Source organism: Strix aluco, chromosome 10 (assembly GCF_031877795.1).
Source record: "Strix aluco isolate bStrAlu1 chromosome 10, bStrAlu1.hap1, whole genome shotgun sequence".
Lineage (NCBI taxonomy): Eukaryota > Metazoa > Chordata > Aves > Strigiformes > Strigidae > Strix > Strix aluco.
Window position 1 is genome coordinate 17,056,175 of NC_133940.1, and position 21,819 is coordinate 17,077,993.

Sequence of the window (21,819 nt, forward strand, 5' to 3'; positions counted from 1 at the left end):
CCCCGCCCCCGCCCCGCCTCCCCTTGTCCGCACCGGGGCGTGGGGGAACCGCCGCGGAGTGACGTCGCGCGCGGCCAATGGGAAGGCGGAGAGCAGCGGGGCGGGCCGGCGGGCGCGGAGGAGCCAATGGCTGGCGCGGCCCCGCCCCCCGCGGCGGCGCGGGGCGTGGCGGCCCCTCCCGCGGCGCTGAGGGAGCGGAGCGGCCCGCCCGGCCCGGCCCGCCCGGCGCTGCCCGCACCGGCACAGGGTGAGCGGTGGCGGCGGCACGGGCCCCTTCTCTTCCCTCCTTCTCTCCTCCCTTCCCCTCCCGGGCTCGGGCCCGGGTCCGGGTCCCGGTGCGGCCGCGGTGGGGGGCTGCCCTGCCCTGCCCTGTCCCCTCCCCTCCCCTCCCGGTGGGGCCTGTGCGGGGCCGCCCCGCCGCCGCCGCCCCGCTCCCGCCGGGCGCTCCCCTCGGGGCCGAGGGTTTCCTTGGCCGCGCCCTGCTCCCGCTCCCCCCCCCCCCCCCCCCCCCCCGTTGGTTTCCATGGCGACCCCCCTCCCGGGGCGCGGGGGTTTCCATGGCGACGGCCGCCGCCCCCCCTTGCGCCCAGCCCCGCCGTGGCCCCGCCGGCCCGAGCCGCCGCCCCGGTGCTGAGGCGCTCTCCCTCTCCCCGCAGCCCCCAGCCCAGCCCAGCCGAGCCCAGCGGGGCCCCCGATGATGCCGGGGGCGCGGGCGGTGGAGGAGCAGCGCCTGGACGTGTGGCGGCCGCCGCCGCCCCAGTGACAGCCCCGCCATGTCGGTGATGGTGGCGAGGAAGAAGGTGGTTCGGAAATGGGAGAAGCTGCCGGGCAGGAACACCTTCTGCTGCGACGGCCGCATCATGATGGCTCGGCAGAAAGGCATCTTCTACCTGACACTCTTCCTCATCCTCGGCACCTGCGCCCTCTTCTTCGCCTTTGAGTGAGTCCCCCGTGGTGGCCCGGTGACCCTGCGGCCCAGGGATAGGGCTTGGTCAGGGGTCCTCTGACCGCTGGCCCCGGGAGAAGGCGGGGAGTGTGGCGGAGAGGAGCCTGGCGTGGTGTGGCTCTCTGACGGGATCTGCTTCTTCACCCTTAGCAGATTGACCCTGGAGGTTTTTGGGGAGGATGGGCCCTGCTGGAGCTTTCCCCTGGCTCTGCCTGCAGCCTGACGCTGCCTCTTCGTCCCTACCGGTTGGGCTTCCGTGCGTTCGGCACTTGCGGTTCCCTTGTCCTGAGCACAGCTAGAGGGGATGGGGCTTTGGGGCATACTGCTCCTTGTCCAGGGATGGCCGGGGTGCAAGGGCACTGCTGCTGCAGCAGCTGAGGCCAACACGGGCTGGGTGGGGGGGTTGAGGCTGCGTCCCTGCAAGCCCCCAGGTCAGCCCGATTAGGGAGGTGACCCAGCCAGAGGACTAACAAAAAAGAAGTGAGCTTGGTGGCAACGGGGTTTTGCACTGATCCAGCCTGCCCTGCAGCTGCCTGCTAGGTAGGTGTTGCAGAGTGCTGTGCTACAGCAGACCCTCCCGCGAGCTGAAGCCCTGGTGTTTGGGGAGGATCTGGTCACCCTTTTAGATCAGTTCAGCAGCCTCAAGAGCTGCGGCCCAAGTCTTGGATACTGCCAAAAGAGCAGGACCTGCCCTCTCCCTTCTGAGCTGGGTTGGGGAACTGATCTGGCCTTAGAATAATCCTACAAAAAAAAAAACCCTCAAAAAAAGAAAAAACCTGTGTTTGCCTAAGCACTGATGTTGTGGGGAGGGGGCAGGACTGCCCCTTTGGCCTTGTCTAAGGATCAGCTTGGATCAGCTAAACAACCATGAAGCTTTCCTTCCTCTGTCTCCATCATCATGTTTATGTTGTTCTTAGAGAGCTGAAGGTCCTAAACAGTGTTGGGTAACACAAAAGCTCTTTCAGCCAGGAAAGCAAGTGGAAGAAACTGCTTGTTGGTTAAGCCCTGGCTATTCCTCCAGATACATAAAGCACTTGGCCCAGATGCTGGCCTCCTAGACGTCTTCCCTAGATCAAGGAACTTGTCTCAACTTCCCTTGGCCTGGCACTGCTTCCCCTAGCTCCTTTCGTTAGCGGATATCTCTGGCAGCCTTGGAAAGGGCTTTCTGGAACAGTCTGCCAAGGCTTGCCACATCCCAACAGCAGTGATGAAGTGGCCAACATTGGGTCTCAGTCAGGTATGAGACTGGTTTTTCTGCTTAGTCGTCGTGTAGCTTTAGAGGCAGGTGCCGTACAACTGTAACGCAAGGTGTTGGGGTTCCCGGGTGTGGGAAAGCCCAAATTATCCCTGACTCAGTCTGAATTCAGAGGTATGAAGTGACACCACAGTTTGTTTTGTTGTTTGGTTTTTTTCCCATCTGAAAAATGGGGCTAAGACTTCCTGCCTTGCAGGAAGAACTAATAAATATTACTGCTCCAGAAACACTTATTACTGCTCCAGAAACCCTTATTGCGAGGGATAATTGCTCTCACTCCCTGCGGAGCCTGTCCTCAGCAGAAGAGTGAAGCCACATCACGCTCTGCCATGTTTGCCCTCACCAGCTGGCTGCCGGGGTTGCGTGGGGCAGAACAAACCAAGGCTGCCTTTCCAGTCCTAGGTCGTGTTGGCAGCACCGGCGGTGCAATGGTTAGCTTGGCCGTGGGCGCAGCGGGTACGTGACTGGAAATTCCTCAAGAAGCCTCTTCCCGTGCTCTGGGAGGCAGAGGCCTGTGGAGGGGTCGCTTGTGTCCCTGCTCATGCTGAGCCATCCAGGACGTGCCTTCTGCATAGAGCTCGAGGGTGGCCTCTGCAGGGGCTGCTGGCCCAGGGGAAGTTTCATTGGGAGCAGAATTGTCTCTGAATTTTAGTGAAATCAGCTGAGTGGTTTTGACTGGGGAGATGAGGAAAAGTTTGGGAAAATCCAATATATCCGTTTGATTCTCTCAATGCACAACACCTTAATGCTTTCTGTTTGAAAGAGATGGGTTTGTTTTGAAATTGTTTGGGGATTTTTGAATTTGGGATAGGGATGAAATGTTGCCTTCCCAACCAGAAACACTCCACAATGTCTCTGCTTCACTGACCAAGCTGAGAAGATGAACAGCTTGGCTGCTCGAGAGCCCTGCTTGCCCTGTATGCCTTCTGTGTGCGTTAGGGCTTTTGCATGAGGGTCTCGGCCTTGATACCTTTGCTGTCTTACCCATTCATTTCAGCTTTTGGCAGATTCTTTGGCGTTTGCGTGGAAATTCATGGGTTCCCCCTTAAAGTTTGTGCTGCCGAGGAACAATTTGGGTTGTTGGGATCTGGTTTTGGAGAGAAGCAGACTGTGGTGGGTGGAGGAGTCCTTTTAATTCTTGTACGCTCACTGCAGGGGTGCCTGTGTTGTGAATGCTTATTTCATTCAGCTGAATCACTTGCGCAGTCACACCTTGTCTAAACAAGGCTCGGGGATGCCTGAAGCCAGAAAATGTCTTGCTACTCGATCCGAGCCAGTGCGGGTTTGATCCTCGCCCTCCAGGCTGCTCTGGCTCAGCTCTGATTACAAATGCTGTTGCTGGAGAGCCGGTGGTGACTGGCATCGCACGTCATGAGATAAGCTGCCGTGTTCCTCGCTGAAAGAGTCCTCCCCAGCCGTGAAATGACAGTCTCTCTGTTTGGGCTGCTGCTAGTGGTATTTTGGTTTTTTTTTTTTTTTTTCCTCCAAGTAGCTCCAATGCCATCGGCTCATCTGCTGCGTTTCCAGTTGAATGGTCTGAAGCCACCTCAGCCCCGTGCGTGGGAATTTTTATGTTTTTATCCCCTAGACAGCAGAGCTGTGGTCTAGAATAGGGTAAGTCTTTTCATCGAGGAGTGAGCAGGACCCAGAGGGCTGACTGAGCTATCAGGGCTGTACCTGGAGGTCCAGCTCCTCCCTCCCAGATAAAGCAGAGGGCCTGGAGCTGGCTCCTGGGGAAGTGCTCTGCAGCGTCTGGAGTCCTCTGCCCAAGGGCACCTCTCTTGCCACCACCTTGGCAGGAAGCAGTCCTGCTGCTCCAGGGCTGAGGCTGGTCCCCGCGGGGTCTGAGACCTATATTTAATTGGGTCTACTCTATGACCTTAATGTGTCATGTAAAATTCTGTTTAATACCCTCTTGGCGTTATTTCAGACACTTAATGGGTATGTCAGCTTTTGTGATAGGGCGCTTTGTTGTCTAACTATGCTTGTGGTATTTGAGCACGAGGAGAAGCCCAGGTAAAGCACTTGTGAAATCTGTTTGGGAATAAAGATGATGGGATGCAGCATCCTCTCTTGGGCTGCTGGGAGTTTCCTCTTTGCAGTTTGCCAGTGTGTCTGTAATGGCCCTCCCGAAGCAAGAGTTCTCCACGCAGCTCTCCAAAGCAGCTGCAAGAGAACTGAATTTCTTTTGTCTTCAGCTTTTCAGCATGAACGCTTGACGTTTGTAAATGTTATAGGCAAGATAGCGCCGTCAATGCCAAGCTCCTGAGTGCAGAAAGGGGCTGCTGTTTGCTTTTCCAATAACCAAGCATGTTTATCGCTTTATTTATTGTTCTACTTTCTTAGCTATGTAGAGATTAAAATTTCTTTATTTTCTGATGAGTTGAAAAAACCTGTGCTGACCCTTCATGTGACTTAATTTTTTTATTTGTTTTTTTTTTCCAAACCCCAAAGATCCAAGATTTTGCACTGATAAAGAGGTGCTTCCAAGATGGCTTTTACCTCTCATTAGGTCTATGTCAAGCATTGTCAAAACTTACACACAAGTTGATCGGTGCTTTTTAGTAGTTATAGTTTGTCTCTGTAGAGGTAAACTTGTTGGTATCCAGAGTTCAGCTCATTTTGCCTGTAAAGACGTGTTTCTGCATGAAGTGGCTGCTCCCGGGTTTTTTAATTGCATGCCCTTTTTCTTGTATGTGGACTCCTTTTCAGAAGACAGCTTCACCCTCACTGAAGCGTGCATGTCTGTAGCACCCCCATTTCCCCACGTGCAGCTCGGGGTGCTCTCTTGCCTGTGTGGAGATTTGAGTGTAGCTGGGAAAAGAGCAATAGTGTTGGCATAATGTTTCTGTCTCTGGCCTAAGGTCGGTTGCTGCATCGGTTGGGTTGGAAGCGTGTGCTGGCAGTGGAACTGCACTTGAAGTGGGTCTCTAGCGAGCATTTTCTGTGTCGCTGTTGACAGACAGGAAGAGTTTCTGTAGACAGCTCCGGTTCTGCCTGAGTGCTGCTTGGGAAAGGGCCGTGAACTTGTAGCATTGCAGTGTAGCGGTTACCCAGGTTTTCAGAGCGACTGTTTCCACGCTTACCGCAAGTACATCAGCTTCTGGAAATCGTCCCAGGTCTGGGAGATGCAGATGACTGTAAGTGCTCTGGTGAGGGTCAAACATTTGGTAAAGATGCTACTTTGCTTTGTTCACATTCGGGACAAGTACACGGTGTGGTTATTTTGTTGGTTTAGGAAAGTTAAATAGGTGATTTGCAAGTGAGATGTAAATGAATTATAGAACAGAGCTTGAGCTGAATCCTGGAGGGACCTGGCTGTGAGATGTGCTGCTTGATGGCTATGGCTGAAGTCCACTTCCATCGGGGCTGGCATGTTTGTTTTCCCCTTCCTCCAGAGCTTTGTTCAACGTGCTGGTTACAGCAGACTTGCCCAAGTGGTCGCAAAATAATCGGTCAAGCAGTCCTTGCACTGTGAACTCACAGCACCTCCCAGCTGCTGATTCTTGCTGCCTCCCCACTCCCTAATGATCTCTTTGTTTAAGCCTTTCTCACCCCCCAGCCACCCCCCCCCCCCCCCCCCCGCCCCATGATGATGAGTTCTGATAGTGCTATTATTGTCTGCTTTTAGATGACAAAATGCTCAAGAGCACAGATATGGGAGTGGAGGAGGAGCGATATCCTTACATGCCAACAGTATGTCTCTGTTGACTCTCAGCTTTCCCAAACAAAAGATCTTTAAAATGTCTGTTCCCTAGCAGTGCAAATGAATTGCTGAGCGTAATCGTGCTGGAGACGAGGCGTAGACTGAAGAGTCCCCAGCGCTAGTGACTGTCACGTCAAAGCCTCACGTGGAGGCCTTACCTGTTGCTCAGCCATTCTGGATGGCCCTTGGCTTTCTCTGCCGTGGCCGATGCACTGGGCATTCCCTGGAAGTCACCTTCTGAAAAGCAACACTCTGTCAGTGCAGGGAGGGACTGGAGGCAGGCAGTGGGCTCCGTGTCAGCTCTTGGGATGCCGTTTCATCTCTGAGCTCGCCCCCAGGCCGTGTTCCTGCAGACGGGACGCTGCTGCCAGCCCTGCCACCGGGGGAAGCAGGAGGGCCCTGCTCGGCCTCTGCTGTGCCAGGACACGCCTGAGTGACGGGGTTGAGAGTCCCGCACAGTGCCTGGGTGTTCAGTTCATGCTGGAGGGACAATGGCAACAGGACAAGGGCTTCGCTGAGCAGACATGTCATGCACTTTGGTGAATGGCGGCTGAAGGAGCTAGTGTTAATACTTCCTTGTGTGAGTTTCTAGGTATCTTTTCCCCAGCAGACAGGAGAGCAGGCATCTGGTGTTTTCTGGGGCTTTTTTTTGTCCTCTCCTCTGCCCACCTCTGGGCAGACAGGCAGTCTGTCTGGGATCGCTTCCCTCCCCTCCTGAACTGGGGACCTAACCTGCCCTGTGCCTGTGCCACGCTGAGAGCTAGACCAGCTGGATGGTGCCGTTTCCCTTGCCACAGTGGAGAGGATGGTCACGCACTCGTCTCTCTCATCTCCTAAAATTGCAGCCTTCTTTCTATTCCCACGCCACGCTCTGCGATGTGGTAACATCAGTCTTGAGGCCACTCTTGCTGTGCCTCAGGGGCAGCAGGACTTGCTGCATCCCCAAAGGGCAGGTTTCCTTACAGAGATGTGTAGGAAATGGTCAGCAGGGAGTGAGTCACATCCCACTCTCGTGCTCAGACACAGATTGAGCGGGGACCGCACTGGTCACTGCAGGGACTGATCCCGTTTATTCCTGAGTGCCACTGTGTAAAGCTTTCAGGTCTCTGCCTGGGAGAGTACACCCGGCACAGATTGTGTGCTTGCAGGTAATAAATCTCTTCGCTGACAGTACACTGGAGAAACTTATAAGGTGTCAGTGTATAGCTCAGGCTGGAAGCTCTGGCGCAGTTTTGGCTCAGCTTTGACACAGTTCATGAATCCATATTTTAAGCCCGTAATATGTTCGTGTTGTTACAACGGTTATAAAAGCTGTCATGTCAGCTGGACAAGGGTCAAGCTGCAGCCCTTTGAGGCAGACCATGTCCAGCCTTTAGAAGAATAAACTAATATTCCTTCCCAAAATGGGATCCAAGGTTTCTGTTTAATTGCTGACTGACTGGCAGCTCTCTTTCTAGACTTTGGCCTTGCAAAGGGAAAGCAAAGTTATCTTAGGCTGCCTAAAGACGGTAAGCTCAGCCCTCTGGCCACTCAACTTGGCTCTTCAAATGCAGGCAGGACTCTGCACGCGGACGACTCCAAGGGTTGTGTTGTTCTGAGTACTGCAGAGTCTGTAGTGTCTAAAATTAACAGCATTGGTTTAGGGGCAGGCCCTGTGCATAGCTGCGGCCAAAGCATACTGTAGCTTCAGTACACAGCCCTTTCTGTACCTTGTCAGACGCAGGGGACAGTTGCTGAAGTCAAGCAATGGCAAATTGAAGCCTAGGAGCCTTCCTGCAGTGGATGGTGGGCTTATAGATTTTGGTGCTGCAAAGGAACCAGCTGGAGCTAGAAAGTTTATTGTGTTCTGAGATGCTATGGGTGGGAAGGCTATGCAGAATTAAATAGTTAATGCTATGGAAGTCATAGATATCACCTTGCTTAGGATGATGGATCCACTGGGGAGGATAATCCCATGCCTTTCACTGCAGTAGCCTTACGCTTTCTTGGAGAGCAGCTGTGGATGGGAGCAGAAGTCTGGGTTGGATCCACCCCTGTGGAGTCAGGGCTTAGTAGAAAGCCTGGGTGCTCAGCTTCGTTGGGAGGAACCCAGGGAAGCAAGGTGTGCAAGGCATGCACAAGCGTTGGGATTTGGGTGGTGTTTTGTTTTAAACCACAAGAAAGATCCATAGGAACTTCACCCCAACATAAATGGAGTTTTTGGAAGAAATAAGGGTAAAAAGATGTTTTCTTTCAGCCCACTACATCTCTAAACCATGACTTCTGTACAGGCCATCTGCACAGCCTGTGCTGGCTGCAGTGCCCATGGAGACATGTTTGTGGGTGTCCAGAAGTGACACGAGCCACAGTGAGATTAATCTCCTTGTTCCTTTTGCACTGCCTCAATCAGCAGGATTAGCAACATAAATTCCTCATTGGACCTTTTTGTATTTAAAAAGCAAACAAACCTTACGCTGTGTTTCCTCTCTTGAGCTGGGGTTGTCTTGGGTCAGGAGCCTTTCTACTTTATTTGGAGCTTCTGAGTCCAGAAAAGTCAAAGGAAGCCAGAATTCTTGTTGCATGGGAATGTTGCACTTCCATGTGAATCCATTCCCGAGAAGCACAGGACACAGTTAATCCCTGGAAAGTAATTTTTGTGGTACTGGAAGCTGCTGTTTCTCTTTAGGGGACAGCCAGAGATTCCCACCATGCTTCTGTGCCTTCCAGCTCTCCCCCATGGTGAGCTCTCAGACTAGGCCTTGGGTGCTTCCCCAGAGGTAGGGTCCATCCCTTGGCAGCTGGCTGCAGCCTGCACCTCTAGGCAAGACCCCTCTAGCAGGCTGGTCGCCTTTCTGATGTCGCCCGTGACTCTGAGAAAAATGGGACTGGAAACAAAACAAAATGCTGGAAAGTATTCTGTGCCTGGCTGGTTAAAAACATAGTGGTACTTCAGTTGTGGCTGGTCATTAGAGCTGCCCCAGGGGTGTTTCCCTGTGGTGGTGGGATCAGAAGGAAGTGCTGAACAGCTGCTCTTCCCCACATGTAACCTGCGTTCAGAAAAGTCTGGCCTCTCATGCCTTGCCAGGCTTTCAGGCCCTGGCTCGGGCAGACCTTGCGGTGGTCTGATTCGTCGCCTGCTGACGTCTCTCTGCAGGTGTCGGTACCTGGCAGTCCAGCTGTCCCCAGCCATCCCCGTGTTTGCAGCAGTTCTCTTCCTATTCGCCATGGCTACGCTCCTGCGGACGAGCTTCAGTGATCCTGGGGTGATCCCGAGAGCCCTGCCTGATGAGGCAGCCTTCATCGAGATGGAGATTGGTGAGTGCAGAGCCAGCCGAGCTGGTGACAGCTAGGAAAGCCTCTGTGTTTCTGGCATATCTATAGGCTACACGCTCTGCAGAGCCTTTCTTCCCAGCTGGCCCTCCAAAAGTGAGGATTGCCCCAGATGGGGCATTTTACCACCTGCTGGCTAATTCTGCTTGGCTGAGTCTCAAAAAGATGGTGCGATGTACCTGCTTCCCTTTCTGGGAAACTTTTCACATGCTGTTTTCTCTCTTGTAGCTGTGTGCATACAAACTCAGTTTACTTTTGGGAAGAGGTGCAGGAAGCTTGGTGTGGGCCCCTTGATCCTTCAGGTAGAGAGGAAGTTTGGTAAATGCAGGTGACATGCCCAGCCCCCAGCCCCTCTCAATATGCCCATGAAAGCTCTGCCATCTCTTTTTCTGCCTCCAAGCTGCCAGGTTGGCTCTGGACCTCACGAGCAGAGCTGCAGCCACTGGCTCCAGACCCAGCAGGCTCTGATCCCACGGGTAGGAAAAGCAGGGAGGCAAGTTGTTGTTTGAGGCTTCTCACATTGTAGCAGCAGGTCTGAACTCTGCTTGGTTCTCTCTCTCAGAGGCCACCAACGGGACCGTGCCACAGGGTCAGCGCCCCCCCCCACGGATTAAAAACTTCCAGATCAACAACCAGATAGTGAAGCTGAAGTACTGCTACACATGTAAGATCTTCCGTCCGCCCCGTGCCTCTCACTGCAGCATCTGCGACAACTGTGTGGGTGAGTAGAAGAGATTGTGTCTGTTCCTGCACCTGGGTGTTAGGTGAGGACCTTTGGAAGAGAACAGGTGAAGGTCTGCACCCGGTCTTGCTCTGTATCATGTCTCACACCACACGCCTGCTGAGCAAGCCCAGAATGGTGGTGTGTGAACAGGGGACAGTCTGCCTCATCTTAAACTCACGGAGCTTGAGATTTGCTCAGAACCTGAAGCCAGATGGTTTATCTTTGCCAGTACTTCTTTGGCAATAACTAGTCTAACATAAGTCTAACTTGTCCATGTAAACGTACGGTCCATTTTTGAGTTTCACTGAATGGCTGGGCTAGAGGTTTCCAGTGGTGAACTGTGTCTTGCCTAAAAGCAGCTCCTTGTATCAGTGCAGAGATCCTACCATTATGTTGAGTGCCCCTGTTTTTTGTTCCCCCTGCTGCATAGCAGATGCTCTCTTAGCCCTTTTGCGTATCATAATGGGCTTGTGTTTAGCATCCATTCTCAAGGAAGAAGTCCCATGCTTTTGGATCATTTTCCTCCTCTGCAGGTTCCCAGCCCTTTGAGTGTTTATGCAGTTCCTTGAAACCTCTTCTAATTATTCTAGTAGGAGTAAAGTGGCACATGGGTTAGATAAGAGCTTCTGAACCCCCAGACCTTCATCTAACCTGTGTGCTGCTTTAGGAAAGGCTCTTATACCTCAGGTCTTTGGGGGAGAAGACATGCATGGGGCCAAGCTCTTAAACTCTATCTTAATGTGCACAATGACTCATTAGTGAAATGGTTTTGCACTTTCTTACTAGGCCTCCCCTTCTGGAATGGATCCATGGTATTGGGCCCTGAGTTAGCAGAGGGTTGGACTTGATGGCCCAGGGAGTCCTTGTCAGCCTTGGCAATTTTTGAGTTCAGAACACAGGAATAAACATCTGGAGGCAGGCAGGACCATGCTAGAGCAGCACTAATCTCCATCTTCACTTTCACAGAGCGCTTCGACCATCACTGTCCCTGGGTGGGCAACTGCGTGGGGAAGAGGAACTACCGCTATTTCTACCTCTTCATCCTCTCGCTCTCACTCCTTACCATCTACATCTTCACCTTCAACATAGTCTACGTAGCATTGAGTGAGTCTGACTGCGGCGAGGTGGATGGCTGGGCTGGCTAAGGGAGGTGGGGCATACAGATGGTGTTGCAAACCCAGAAGTGTTGGAGTGGGAAAGGGAACTGGACTCAGTGTCAAGTTCCAGAGAAAAAATATCTCTTTCTTTGTATTGCCAGAATCTCTGAAGATTGGGTTTCTGAACACATTGAAGGAAACCCCAGGGACATATCCTTCCACAGTGCAAAGGGGTTGGCTTCTCCAAAGATGGGGTTTATGGAGGGACTGGAATCTTGATGCCCAGGCTTCTCTAAGGAGTCTTTCAGGGCATTTTCCCCCATGATTACAAGGCAAGGAGCAATGTTGTGGCTTTTGAGGAGGGTGAAACAGAAAACTGTGTCTAGGAGAAGAGGAAAAGTTAGGGTAGTATGGCTTGGGTAGTGACACAGCTGGGCTGGGACTTTTCCCAGGCTGTTCCCAGTCCTTAACTGTTCTCACTGTACTGGAGGTACTCATCTGTTTCTTCACCCTGTGGTCGGTGGTGGGATTAACTGGGTTCCACACCTTCCTTGTGGCACTGAATCAGACAACCAACGAAGATGTAAGTAAAGTCTTTCTGTTTCTCTGAGCCATCTCTGTTTCTCATCGCTTCCTCACTGTGTCTCGGCTGTGTCCACATTGCTGACGTGCTCTGGGGCTGGGGGCAGATATTGGTGGGGCAGGTATTGGTGGAGTAGACCTGAGCTTGTGCCATGGCTGTTGCAGATTAAGGGGTCCTGGACTGGGAAGAACCGCGTGCAGAATCCCTACAGCCATGGCAACATAGTGAAGAACTGCTGTGAGGTGCTCTGTGGGCCTCTGCCCCCCAGGTAAGCTCTTGAGGGGCAGCCCTGCCATTCTTGCCCCCAGAGCCCAGTGCGGGACCCTGAGGAGCTCTCCTTGCTTGGGTGCAAGACCTGGCTGCTCTTCTGCCAGCGCTGTGTGTGTTGAGGGCTTCTGGAGGTCATCTGGGACACGGATGGATGCTCTGGGGAGGAAGGTCTTGTGTTGCCTTCCTTGCATATCTTCAGTTATTTGGGCTTGTGATGTGCTCCCTATCACCGTGTGCTCGGGAAGCGGGTGGAGGAGTGGCTCCCCTTCCCTGAGGCAGTGTATGGAGCAGAGGCTCTTCCCAGGGTGCTTGTTTTGGTGGGCCCCCACCCTCTGAACTGGGCTACTCTCCAAGGGGCTTGGTTTTCACAGGAGGAACATAGACGCTGTAAACTAGGTTTGGGCTGTGCGCAGCCTGTTTTGGAGACGAACCCCTTCCACTAATGTTTGTCTTCCACCAGCACTTCTCCTGCCAGGAAAAGTCAGCTTTGGGGGAGGTGTACACCTCTGACGGTGTGATTCTGTTCTTGCAGTGTCTTGGACAGACGGGGCATCTTGCAGCAAGAGGAGAGCACAGCTCAGGAGGAGTCATGCCCACGGGGTTCCAGCACTCAAGAGCCCCCTGCTGCTAAGGGTCCTGGTGGGCAGGCAGAGGAGAGCAGCGCTCAGCAGAAGGATGGCAGCGTTCCTCACCTGAGTGCCGTGAGTGATTCCCAATATGCGGGGGGTGAGTGGGATGCGCCTGCCTAGAGCTCATGGCTCTTTGGGCCAGCGGAGAGAAAGCTGATAGTGTGACTTAGCAGGAACAAAGCAACACTTGGGGCCTTGCTGAGAGGCCGACGATAAAAAGTCTGTTTTCAGAACAGGAACCAGCGTCTCTCTGGAGCTGGCTGGGAGGGTGCTGGTCTCCTCTGACTCCTAGGTAAACCTCAGAGGAAATCACAGCTGGCTGCAGTTTTGGAAATATCAATTCTGCTGTGAGAGCACCCAGGAGCTGGCACTTACAGAGTCTAGGAGGGGTGGGAGGTGGCAGGCATCGTGTTTTGGCACTGAGTGCAAGATGAAGGGTTGTCCCCAGGAAGGGCCCTCACACGTGTGGGATCTCCGTCCTTGGATAAAGCCATTGCCCCACTGGATATGGCTCCGAGCAGCCTGCTCTGTCTTTGGAATTAGCCCTGCTTTAAGGATATGGTTGGGCAGGAGACTTCCAGAGTGCCCTTCCCGTTTAAATTATTCTGTGAACATGGTGGGAAATGGCTGGGCCTATTCTTGCTTGGGCATGAGCTGCTGTTTCTCTGGTGGGAACAGTCCAGAATACTTCTGCTGGAGCAGTCCAGTGCTCCCGATCTTCATGAAGCTGCTGTTTTGCCTGTTTGGTGGCCCCTGGTTTCTCCTTTTCCCAGGCACAGCTGAGACCTCTGCCTAGTGGAGCTGGAGGCAGGAACAGGGCAGCGGGATCAGGCATCTGTGTGCTCTGTATTGGGGTGTATTCATGTAAGTCACTGCTGTCTTCTCTCTGCAGGTCCCTGCGCCATCCCTGAGCAATGCTGAGATGCCTGAGGAGAAGCAGCTAACGTCTGGGGAGCTCCCGGTCCCACCCCAGGACGCTGGGCAAGCAGAGCACTAGCATCTGCTTGAAAGGGAGAACTTTCTTGTTTTGTCTAATCAAAGCTGGAAGTGATAGAGGAGAGGAGGAGATGGGCTGGATGGCAGGCAAACGATTCCTCATGGCCATTTTGCTTTAGTCATTATTCACCTCGATGCGCAGGCAGTGCAGGCTGGCGCTGGCCTTGCACGGTGTCCAAGGATAACGAGCGTGAGTGGCCCGCCTTGTCACCGAGGGGCACTCGCCACCACTGAGGCCGGTCTGCCTGCAGGCCGAGGCAGGACCTCTTGCTCTGCAGGTGGTCCTGGATGCTAAATACCGGCTCGGTGGCCGGAGCCATCCCTACGTCTGGCCCTGACTTTCTGATGAGGCGACTTGTGGTCAAGCAGCTCAGAAGCGACGTTAGGGTCGGCCTGCTCCCTACTGCTGAGGAATCCTGGTGGGAAGGGGAAAGCAATTTATGGCAGTAGCGTCCTCTCTCCCCTCCTCCCTCCTTCCTCTAATCTGTGGCATTGTTTTATTGGTTAACGTGGCAGGGGTTGGCAGGAGACATTTTGGTGCCAAAAGGGCCAAAACAACTGGGAAGGTGTTCTGCTGGCAACGATTTTTAAAGTAGCTTCCTTCCCGTGCTCCTTCTTTTCATGTGACTTAGCCGGTGCGAGAGCAGTCGTGGCGGGGGCCCTCCTTCCCGTCCTTCCCCGGGGCTCACGCCTAACCTGGGGCTCGGGGGAAGGAGTGGGGCAGCCTGTGTCTTCCTGCCGCTTGTCTCCGCCTTGCGCCAGCCGCAGAGCGGTTGTGCAAGGGGGTTGTATCAAGCTGCAGGGGAGGGTCTGCCTGTGCCACTGCCTCTCGAGCTAGTGCTGCGTTTGCTCCCGGGTGCCTGCGCTGAGCACAGGCATGCCCTCCCCTTGCCTGCCAGGCTGTGGCACGCCGCTCAGCCACCGCTCTGCAGAACCTCAGTCCCGATTCTGTGTCGTGTCGTCGTGTCCCTGTGTCCCCCCCTGCCTTGCCCTGCATTTCTCAGCCATCCTCGACTGGCTTTCAGAGCCTTGAATCTTCCCGGGGCTTTGCCGGCTGTCCTGGGACTGGCTGTGCAGTGTTGGCCATCTGTGCCCCCTCGGCAGAGGAGGGAGGAGAGGCCAGGGCCCGGCGGCGGTGGGAGGCCTCTGCACTGTGGCAGGGCTCTTCTGCAGCAACGCTCCCTGTCCTGCGCCTGGCAGCCGGGCTGGGAAGAGCCTCATGTCTGCGGGGTGTCCGCAAAGGCCGGCGAGGGAGGGAAGGCGATTTTGTGCCCTGGCAGCTCTCCACCCTGTGCCACGAGTGCTGGCTACTTTTGTGCCTCCCCGCAGACATGTGGTGAGTTGGTGGCAGGTGGGGGATGTCCTGCCGGGGCAGTCCTGCTTCTTTGTGATGCTCCTGCCTGGCAGCGTGAAGTCACTGCTCCTCCTTCCCTGGCCACATATGCCATCCTGCTTTGACAGTGGCATGGAACGGGGAGCCTTGTCCCTCCGGAGCTTGATGCGTGCCTCCCAACTCGGTCCTCTTCCCTGGCCTCTCACAGCGTTGACCTGGGCCGTGCCTGGCGGCGGGTGAAGTGGTATTAACATGGCGACCGGCGCTGCCCTCTCTTCCGTAGTGCCAGGGTCACCTCTCACGGGTGAGAGGGCAGAGCTGCCGCCCTGGGCTCTGGCAGCGGGCTCCCAGTTGCCCTTCAGCTGCTCCCTGCTGGCATTTACCAGGGAAGGAGCCCGGGCTTCCCAGTGCCAGCGGGGCCAGAGCTGCCCGGCTCGCAGCCACTGCCACCCTGCAGCCAGACCTGGCCCAGCCCCAGGCTGCTGCTCCTGGCCCCATGCACACCCCGCCGGCGGTGGGATCCGCCCCTTCTCTCCCACCCGCCCCAACACGCTACTGACCAAATCTCAAACTCGTTGTGAAAAAGTGTATTTTTTGGTTTTACTAATCTATTTTCTAACGCGGTGTGTCGAGTGCTGCCTGCTGGGGCCGTCACGGATGCTGCCTGCACCTGTGGTTCCTGTCTGCTCTGTTCAGGTTCTCCGTGAAGGAAGTGGGGGTAGGGTGAGGGTTGGGGTTTCTTTATTTTTTTCTTTTTTTTTTTTTTTTAATTTTAAAACAATGAAGGAAACTTAATTGGTTTGAAAAATGGCTGAGCTGTAGCCTCTGCCTCTGTCTGTGCCTCCCTAAGCCAGCTGCCTCTTTCCCCTTCCCTGGGGCTTTCCAGCCTCTACATCTCGCATTTCCAGGGTGTCTTATCTGCGTTGTCTTATTTGCGTCCTGCTGTCCCCCCCACGGCAGGTGAAAGGGAGTCTCAGTGTGCAGGTGCTGTGGCTTGGGCTGAGCAGTGACAGATCCCAGTGAGTGCAGCCATGGAGTGTCCTGGGAAGCTTTCAGTCCCTTCCCCAGCTCCCGCCCCAGGCCATCCTGGGTTAGGAAGCAGGCTGAAGGCCAGAGTGAAATGGTCTTGCACGCTTTTATTGGGATGGAGCGCAAAGGAACAAACTGGGTGCCCAAAGGCCGATGCTGCAGTGCAGGAGCTGGAGCTCGTCATGTGCATCAGCGAGAGCTGGGCTGAAGGGGGCTGGGGTGGGTGCCCCCGGCCGGGGATCAGCAGGTTTATTTGTTCCCGGCTGCCCCACGCTCCCATACAGATGCCTTCCCTTGCCTGCCCCTGCCTCAGCTCCTGCCCACACTGGGCTGCCGCTCCTCTGCACCTTACTGGGGGGTGCTTGGGGTGGCCGGTGCTTCGCGGGGGATCTGACAGTCTGGAAGGGTCTCACCCCGCTGAGCCCATCTGCCTGTGGGGCGGTTGCTCCGGCTCCCTCTCGTAGCCCCCCTGAACTAGTCTTGCAAGCTGCAGGCAGCCTTTGAGGGCCAAGGGAGGGGGCTTGCAGTGCCCTTGCTGGGCTGCTCGCAGCTCAGCTGAGCCTCTCCTCCCACAGCCCAAACTTTCCAGCAAACCTTTCCCTGCCCACCCCAGCTGTGCGAGGAAGATGCTGGAGGAAGGCAGTGTGGGTGTGCTCCCTGCCGGTGAGGAGCTGGGCTCGGGGGGACCTCTGTGCTCAGCGCTGGGTTTGCTCTGTCCCTGCCTGCCGTGGACCTTCCTGTCCTTGCAGCCTCCTGTGCACTCAGCCCAGCGGGCGAGGGTTCCGGGAGGAGCTCTTAAAGCTGTGGATAAGGTGGGTCAAACCCAGGAGAGGCGATCCAGGCCCGCGGCATCTCGGCGGGGAGTGCGCTGCCGCAGGGTGCCGTCCCCTCCGGGCCGGAGCGGGAAGCGGCTGCAGGCTGTGCCCGTTGGTGGGGCAGTGCCGGTAGGCAGAGCGGGCTCAGGAGGACTCTGCCAGGGAGAGAGCCCGCAGCTGCCCCTCGGGACCCCCCAGCTCAGCCTCATCCCGGCTGCTGTCTAGGGTCTCTGATTCCTCGAAGCAGCCTGAGTCCCGGGGAATGTCCCCCTTGGGCTCCGAGGGCGAAGGCTGAGCTTCAGGGCTGTCGCCTTCCTCCGGCTCGCTCGCTGCTGGGAGAGGCAGGATGTGGTGTTAGCGGGCAGCGAGGCTGCTGCTGGGGCTGTCCCGGCACGGGGGTGCCTCCCACCCGCTCCCCCCGGCTCTTACTGTCGTAATCCAGGAGGAGCTCGGCGGCCGTGAGCAGCTTGGCGCGGTGCTGGGGGTCTGTGATGTTCAGCTCGTTGAGGTGGGTCTCCCGCAGCTCCTTGAAGTCCTCCAGGGTCTGGTAGCCGTTCAGCAGCAGGGTGGAGGTGTGCTCCTGGGGCCGGAGGGCAGTGGCCGAGGGGTGAGCGGGGTGCGGCATGGCTCCCCCTGGCTCTCCCCACCTCGCCTCAGTGCTAGCCATGTGGCTCCTGCCTTGGCGCAGGTCCATGGCAGGCACTCACCCCAATATCATCCAGAAAAGCCCCGTGTGGCCCCTGTGCCCCCCCCACCCCCGCAGTGCTCGGGTGTGAGGTGGAGGGACCCACAGGGCTGGGGGATAGCGAAGGGCTGCCAGGGAGCAGCGGGAAGGATAGTCCTGCTGCTGGCACTCTGGGCTCATGCTGGGTGCTGCTGTCCCCGCCCCAGTCCCCATCCCTTACCTGCAGATTGATGCGCTCCAGCAGCTCGTGGAGGGTCTTGGGCTTGAGGCGCTTGCTCTTGCTGGATCCCCGGCTCTTGCGGGTGGGAGCTGTCTCCTCGGGGATGACATCCACATAGATGAATTTAAAGGAGCCCACCCTGTTGTTGAGCAGCCCAGTCCAGGTCCCCATGGGTGGCTTCTCGATGATGCCGATGATGTCCCCTTTCTGGGCCAAAGGAGATGGGGGTGGAGGCGGGCGCAGGCTCGGGGACAGCTGGGGAACAGGGGGGTCCCCGGCCACCCCCCCCCCTCCCCCAGGGCCCGCACCGCTGGCTGTCATGTGGCTCACCCGCAGCTTCAGCGAATCCTTGTCATAAGGGCTGGGTGTGAAGTCGGTGTGGACGCGGGCCCGGCCGCAGAAGGGGCCAGTGTAGGCTGGGCCGCTCTCCTCCAGCCGCAGACTGTCCTGGTTGCTGCCTCCGGGGCCGGGGCTGGAAACTTCGCTGCCTGTGGAGGGGAGGGAGGTCAGGATGTGCCCGACTGTGGGGTGAGGGGCTGGCGTCCTGCCGGGGCCAGGCTCACCGCTGGACAGCTGGCGGCTGATGGATGGGTGCCCGTCTTCCTCCATCTCCAGGTAAGACAAGGGCAACTTTTCATGGCTCGGCTCCTCCATGCTGCTGGCTGGGGACAGGGGGCATGGGGATCCCTCCTCCTCCACGTCTCCCTGCTGGGGAGACCAGGGTCAGGCCAAGGGAGGGGGAGCTACCCCTGCCTGCCCAGGCCCCCCCCCTCACCTTCCCCTCGGCTAGTGCTTTCACGGCCATCCTGCCCATCTTGCGGTTCATGGTGCGGGAGATGGCAGCCCGCCACCTCTTGCTCAGCTTCATCCCGCTGCTCCGTGCAGCATCATCAGGGCCGGTGCTGCTGGACTCATCCTCGGGGATCTGGCAGAGGGATGGGGAGTGAAGGCAGAGCCCCCCCACACCCCAGGCAAACCTCAACTGGATCACACAGGGCTGCAAGACTCCTTGGGGAGTAAGACCCCAAATCCTGCCAGTGCTGGAGCCCCTGGGGCTGCCCCACAGCAGGTGCATCACCAGTAGGAGCTTGGGGCAACAGGCTCTGAAAAGGGCTGTGCCCTGTGGGAAGGTGGTTCCGGGGGAGTTGCACATGGCAGTGGGTGCTGCCACCCCGGGGGAGGCGGGGGCTGGGCACTCACGTTCTCCTCCAGGTTGAATTCCTTCTCGCTCGGTGCAGGGGAGCTGACTTTGGATTTGGCGAAGTCCTTGAAGCTGCTGGAGCGCTGGAGGGAGAGCTGGGGGAGACAGAAAGATGTGAGGGCTTCTCCCTGTGCCCCCCTGTCCCCGGTCCCACCCTCTCCACCGGCTGCTGGGCCCCTTGGCGAGCCAGAGCAGCCCCAGGGTGATGACAGTCCACTGTGAGCAGGCAGGATGGTGCTGTGCTGCTGTTGTGGCACGTGGGCTGGGCAGTTGCTGGGAAAACAACATGGGGGGGATCTGCAAGGCAGCTGCTTCCCTCAGCACCCAAACGTGGGCATGCTGTGCCAGGTCAACCCCTGAGCCAGGGATTTTGGGAAGGAGAGCAGAGTGGAACCTGCCTTGTGCTGTCCTACTCCTGCGGTGGCCGTGCCATGTGTCAGTCCCTCCCTTCCCTGCATGTCTGACAGCTAAAGGCTGTTTTCAGTAGCTGAGAGCACGAGTGCTGCCATGCCCATGTCACTGCCCTCATGTTCAGCTCCAGGCCCAGAAGTTGCCCACGTTTTGTGCCTGTGTGTCATCCCACAGCCCGGGGAGCACCTCCACTGCCAGCAAGCTCAGTCCTGCCTTTGTGCCAAAGCCACCAAAGTGGATTTTGGATCTCAGTCCTGGTGCAGTCCTCCATCACTGCCACTTCCAGTGTTCCCTGTGCCCCTGCTGCCTGCTTCCCTGGCTCTCCTTTCCTCCTTTCTGTGTCCCACATGGGAAGGGGTTCCCCGTGCTGGGAGCACTCTCAGTGCCAGCCAACTGGGGTCCCTGCACGACCTCGTGGTCCCAGGTCTCCCTCATTGCTGGCTGTCCAGCACCAGCCCTGCCATGGGAGCTGTGCTGGGGCTGGGTGAGCTCAGCTCCCAGCTGCCAGTGCGCTCGGAGCACACACCACGACACTCAGTCTTGCCTTGACCGCAAACGCAGCAATTTCCTTTCTCAAGTCACTCTGCCTGCCCCAGGCTCCTGTTTGCGCTGGAGGCAGCTGAGGCCCTTCTCAGCCCCTGCGCAGCCTGGCCCTGTTCAGGCACAGCCCCGCGCCTTCCTCTCCTCCTTCTCCTTTTTATCAACTCGACTGAGCATCCTTTATTACTTGTTTTTGCTATTTTCTTATAGAGGGCTGGCTTGGATGAGGGAGACCCACCTCCATCCTCACTGTGGCTTTACTAAGCAGGACCAGCTCAGCATCTGTGTGGAGGAGATGCTGGCAGTTTGCCTCACTCCCACTCCAGCACCCTTGATGCGGGCAGCTTGAATCCCTTGTGTCTCCCCCCTGCACCCTTGGGCTGAAACAACTTTGTGCCCTGTGCCCCTCTGCAGCGAAGAACAGCTGCAGCATCGGCCGTTATCCCAGGGCTGGAGGCGCTGGGGGTGCAAGAGCAGCTGTGGCAAGCCTGGCTGCGGGGGGCTGTGGCGCTGGGGCAGCCAGGCCCCCCCCCCCGGGAGGATGGCAGCGAGAGGGAAGTGAGAGCGGCGGGTGCGGCTGGGCAAGGGCAGGGGATGCCTATTGGGGCCTGCCAGGCTCCCTGGGCCACCCCCTGCACAGAGAGCAGGTGGCTTCACCCAGATTTCCCCGGGGAGCTTCCCAGTATGGAGGAGCTGCCATGGCGTGTGGCTCTGCCGGGATGGCAGCCCACCGTGGGCAGGACCAGGCCACCAGGCGCTGTCCCCCTGCTCTTGATGGCTCGCTGTTGCTGAAGACAGCTCACCAGGTCCTGGCAAGAGCTGAAGCGCCTGCTAGTGTGAGACCCTCCAGCTGGGGTGTCCCAGGGTGGCACATGGCCCTGCTGCACCAGGGGCTCTCGAGAGGCCGCGGTGCCAGTAGCTGGTTCTGCCGATGGCTCCCAACACTCGGTGCGGCGCTACCGGAGGAAGCAGCCAACACATGTGACGGAGCTGCAGCCTGGCGCTGCCTCAACCGCAAACACCTTGCTGTGTGGGCCGGGCCGGGAGCTGCGCACCCGGCGCCGCAGCCGTACCCCCGCCCCGGCAGGAAGTGACAGGCGGCTGCCCACGCCGCGGGGAGCCCGCGGGGAAGGGGCGCCGCTGCCCCCCCACCCCAGCAGAGCCCCACGGGTCCCACTGGCACCCTGGATGAACCCAGGGGTCTGTGCATCCCGGCCACACGTCCCACCGGGCTGCAAGACGGTGGGAGCACAGCATGGGACAAGGCCAGGACCATGGGCCAGCGAGGCCGTGGTGGCTGGTGGTGGCAGGGACTGACTGCGGGCAGTGCTGTCCCCAAGCCCCATGGGGCTCTGCCCCACAGCTGCCCCAGCCCCCCTAAGCCAGTTATCCCCGCTCAGCATCCTGTGGGCCGCCCAGGCTTGGCCAGTGCTGGATATGCAGGGACACCCATGGGTGCCAACAGCGCTCACCTTCTTGTGTCCGGGCTCCTTCTCACTGGCGTTGGAGGGCTTGCGGCGCAGCATGATGCTGGGGCCCAGTGGCAAGGGTGCAGCGTTCGGGCAGTGCCTGGCACGGTACGTACCGAAGCACCGGCACCGAGGCCGGGAAGCGCACAGGAAGCCGGCGGTCACATGAGAGGTGCTTGCAGCGGCGCGGTTCAGGGTGGCTGGCGGGTGCGCAGGCTGGGGCAGGAGGAAGGAAACCCTCCACGAAGCTGCTGCCCTGCCCAGGGCCCCCGGGGTGAGGATGCCTGCCTGCACCCTGCCAGCCCTTGGTGATGCTGCTGCCCCTCAGCGATGCTGCTGGTGGGCACCGTGTCCCCCCACCATGCAAAGGACGAAGCTCCCTAACCCCTCTGCTGTGCCCACTCCCTGTGCCCACTTGTTCTCCTGGCCAGCACATGATGGCCAAGCCCTCTGTATGACACTTGTTCCGGGATGTCCCCCGTGTCTTCTGCATCCACAGGTCCTCCTGGCTGGGCATCAAGCCTGGCTGGGACATGCGCATCGGCACCCTGCCGCTGGCACCCGCAGGGCAGTGGGGATGGCCCTGGCCGGGCTGGCTCTC

At 57.5% G+C, this 21,819-nt stretch overlaps 2 protein-coding genes across 4 annotated transcripts; one reads left to right on the plus strand and one right to left on the minus strand.

Moving 5' to 3' along the window:
- The first annotated feature begins 167 nt into the window (after nt 1-167).
- ZDHHC9 (zDHHC palmitoyltransferase 9) lies at nt 168-15,419 on the plus strand. The gene is made up of 10 exons (XM_074835479.1): nt 168-247; nt 657-940; nt 9,041-9,201; nt 9,779-9,937; nt 10,907-11,044; nt 11,199-11,252; nt 11,523-11,620; nt 11,785-11,888; nt 12,423-12,591; nt 13,412-15,419. Exons 2-10 carry the CDS (start codon nt 774-776, stop codon nt 13,514-13,516), a joined length of 1,155 nt encoding a protein of 384 aa, XP_074691580.1. The 5' UTR covers nt 168-247; nt 657-773; the 3' UTR covers nt 13,517-15,419.
- Nucleotides 15,420-15,959: 540 nt separating this feature from the next.
- Nucleotides 15,960-21,472, minus strand: SASH3 (SAM and SH3 domain containing 3). Of its 3 annotated transcripts, none has more exons than XM_074835481.1 (8): nt 21,222-21,472; nt 18,798-18,893; nt 18,373-18,522; nt 18,161-18,302; nt 17,928-18,085; nt 17,598-17,804; nt 17,122-17,272; nt 15,960-17,024 (listed from the first exon to the last, which is right to left on the minus strand). In XM_074835481.1, exons 1-8 carry the CDS (start codon nt 21,273-21,275, stop codon nt 16,837-16,839), a joined length of 1,146 nt encoding a protein of 381 aa, XP_074691582.1. In that variant the 5' UTR covers nt 21,276-21,472; the 3' UTR covers nt 15,960-16,836. The 3 variants fall into 3 exon arrangements, with proteins under 3 accessions (XP_074691582.1, XP_074691584.1, XP_074691581.1); XM_074835483.1 differs by having other exon boundaries at nt 15,960-17,021; nt 18,161-18,305; XM_074835480.1 differs by having other exon boundaries at nt 18,161-18,305.
- Between the last annotated feature and the right edge of the window lie 347 nt (nt 21,473-21,819).

Excerpts from the sequence above, each read along its gene's own strand:
- SASH3 (XM_074835480.1), bottom strand. The coding sequence starts at position 21,275 with ATGCTGCGCCGCAAGCCCTCCAACGCCAGTGAGAAGGAGCCCGGACAC. Across the intron at positions 18,523-18,797 it reads AATTCAACCTGGAGGAGAAC|ATCCCCGAGGATGAGTCCAG; the intron begins GTGAGTGCCCAG and ends TCCCTCTGCCAG. Across the intron at positions 17,273-17,597 it reads TGGAGCGCATCAATCTGCAG|GAGCACACCTCCACCCTGCT; the intron begins GTAAGGGATGGG and ends CTCCGGCCCCAG.
- ZDHHC9 (XM_074835479.1), top strand. The coding sequence starts at position 774 with ATGTCGGTGATGGTGGCGAGGAAGAAGGTGGTTCGGAAATGGGAGAAG. Across the intron at positions 9,938-10,906 it reads CATCTGCGACAACTGTGTGG|AGCGCTTCGACCATCACTGT; the intron begins GTGAGTAGAAGA and ends TCACTTTCACAG. Across the intron at positions 11,045-11,198 it reads CATAGTCTACGTAGCATTGA|AATCTCTGAAGATTGGGTTT; the intron begins GTGAGTCTGACT and ends TTGTATTGCCAG.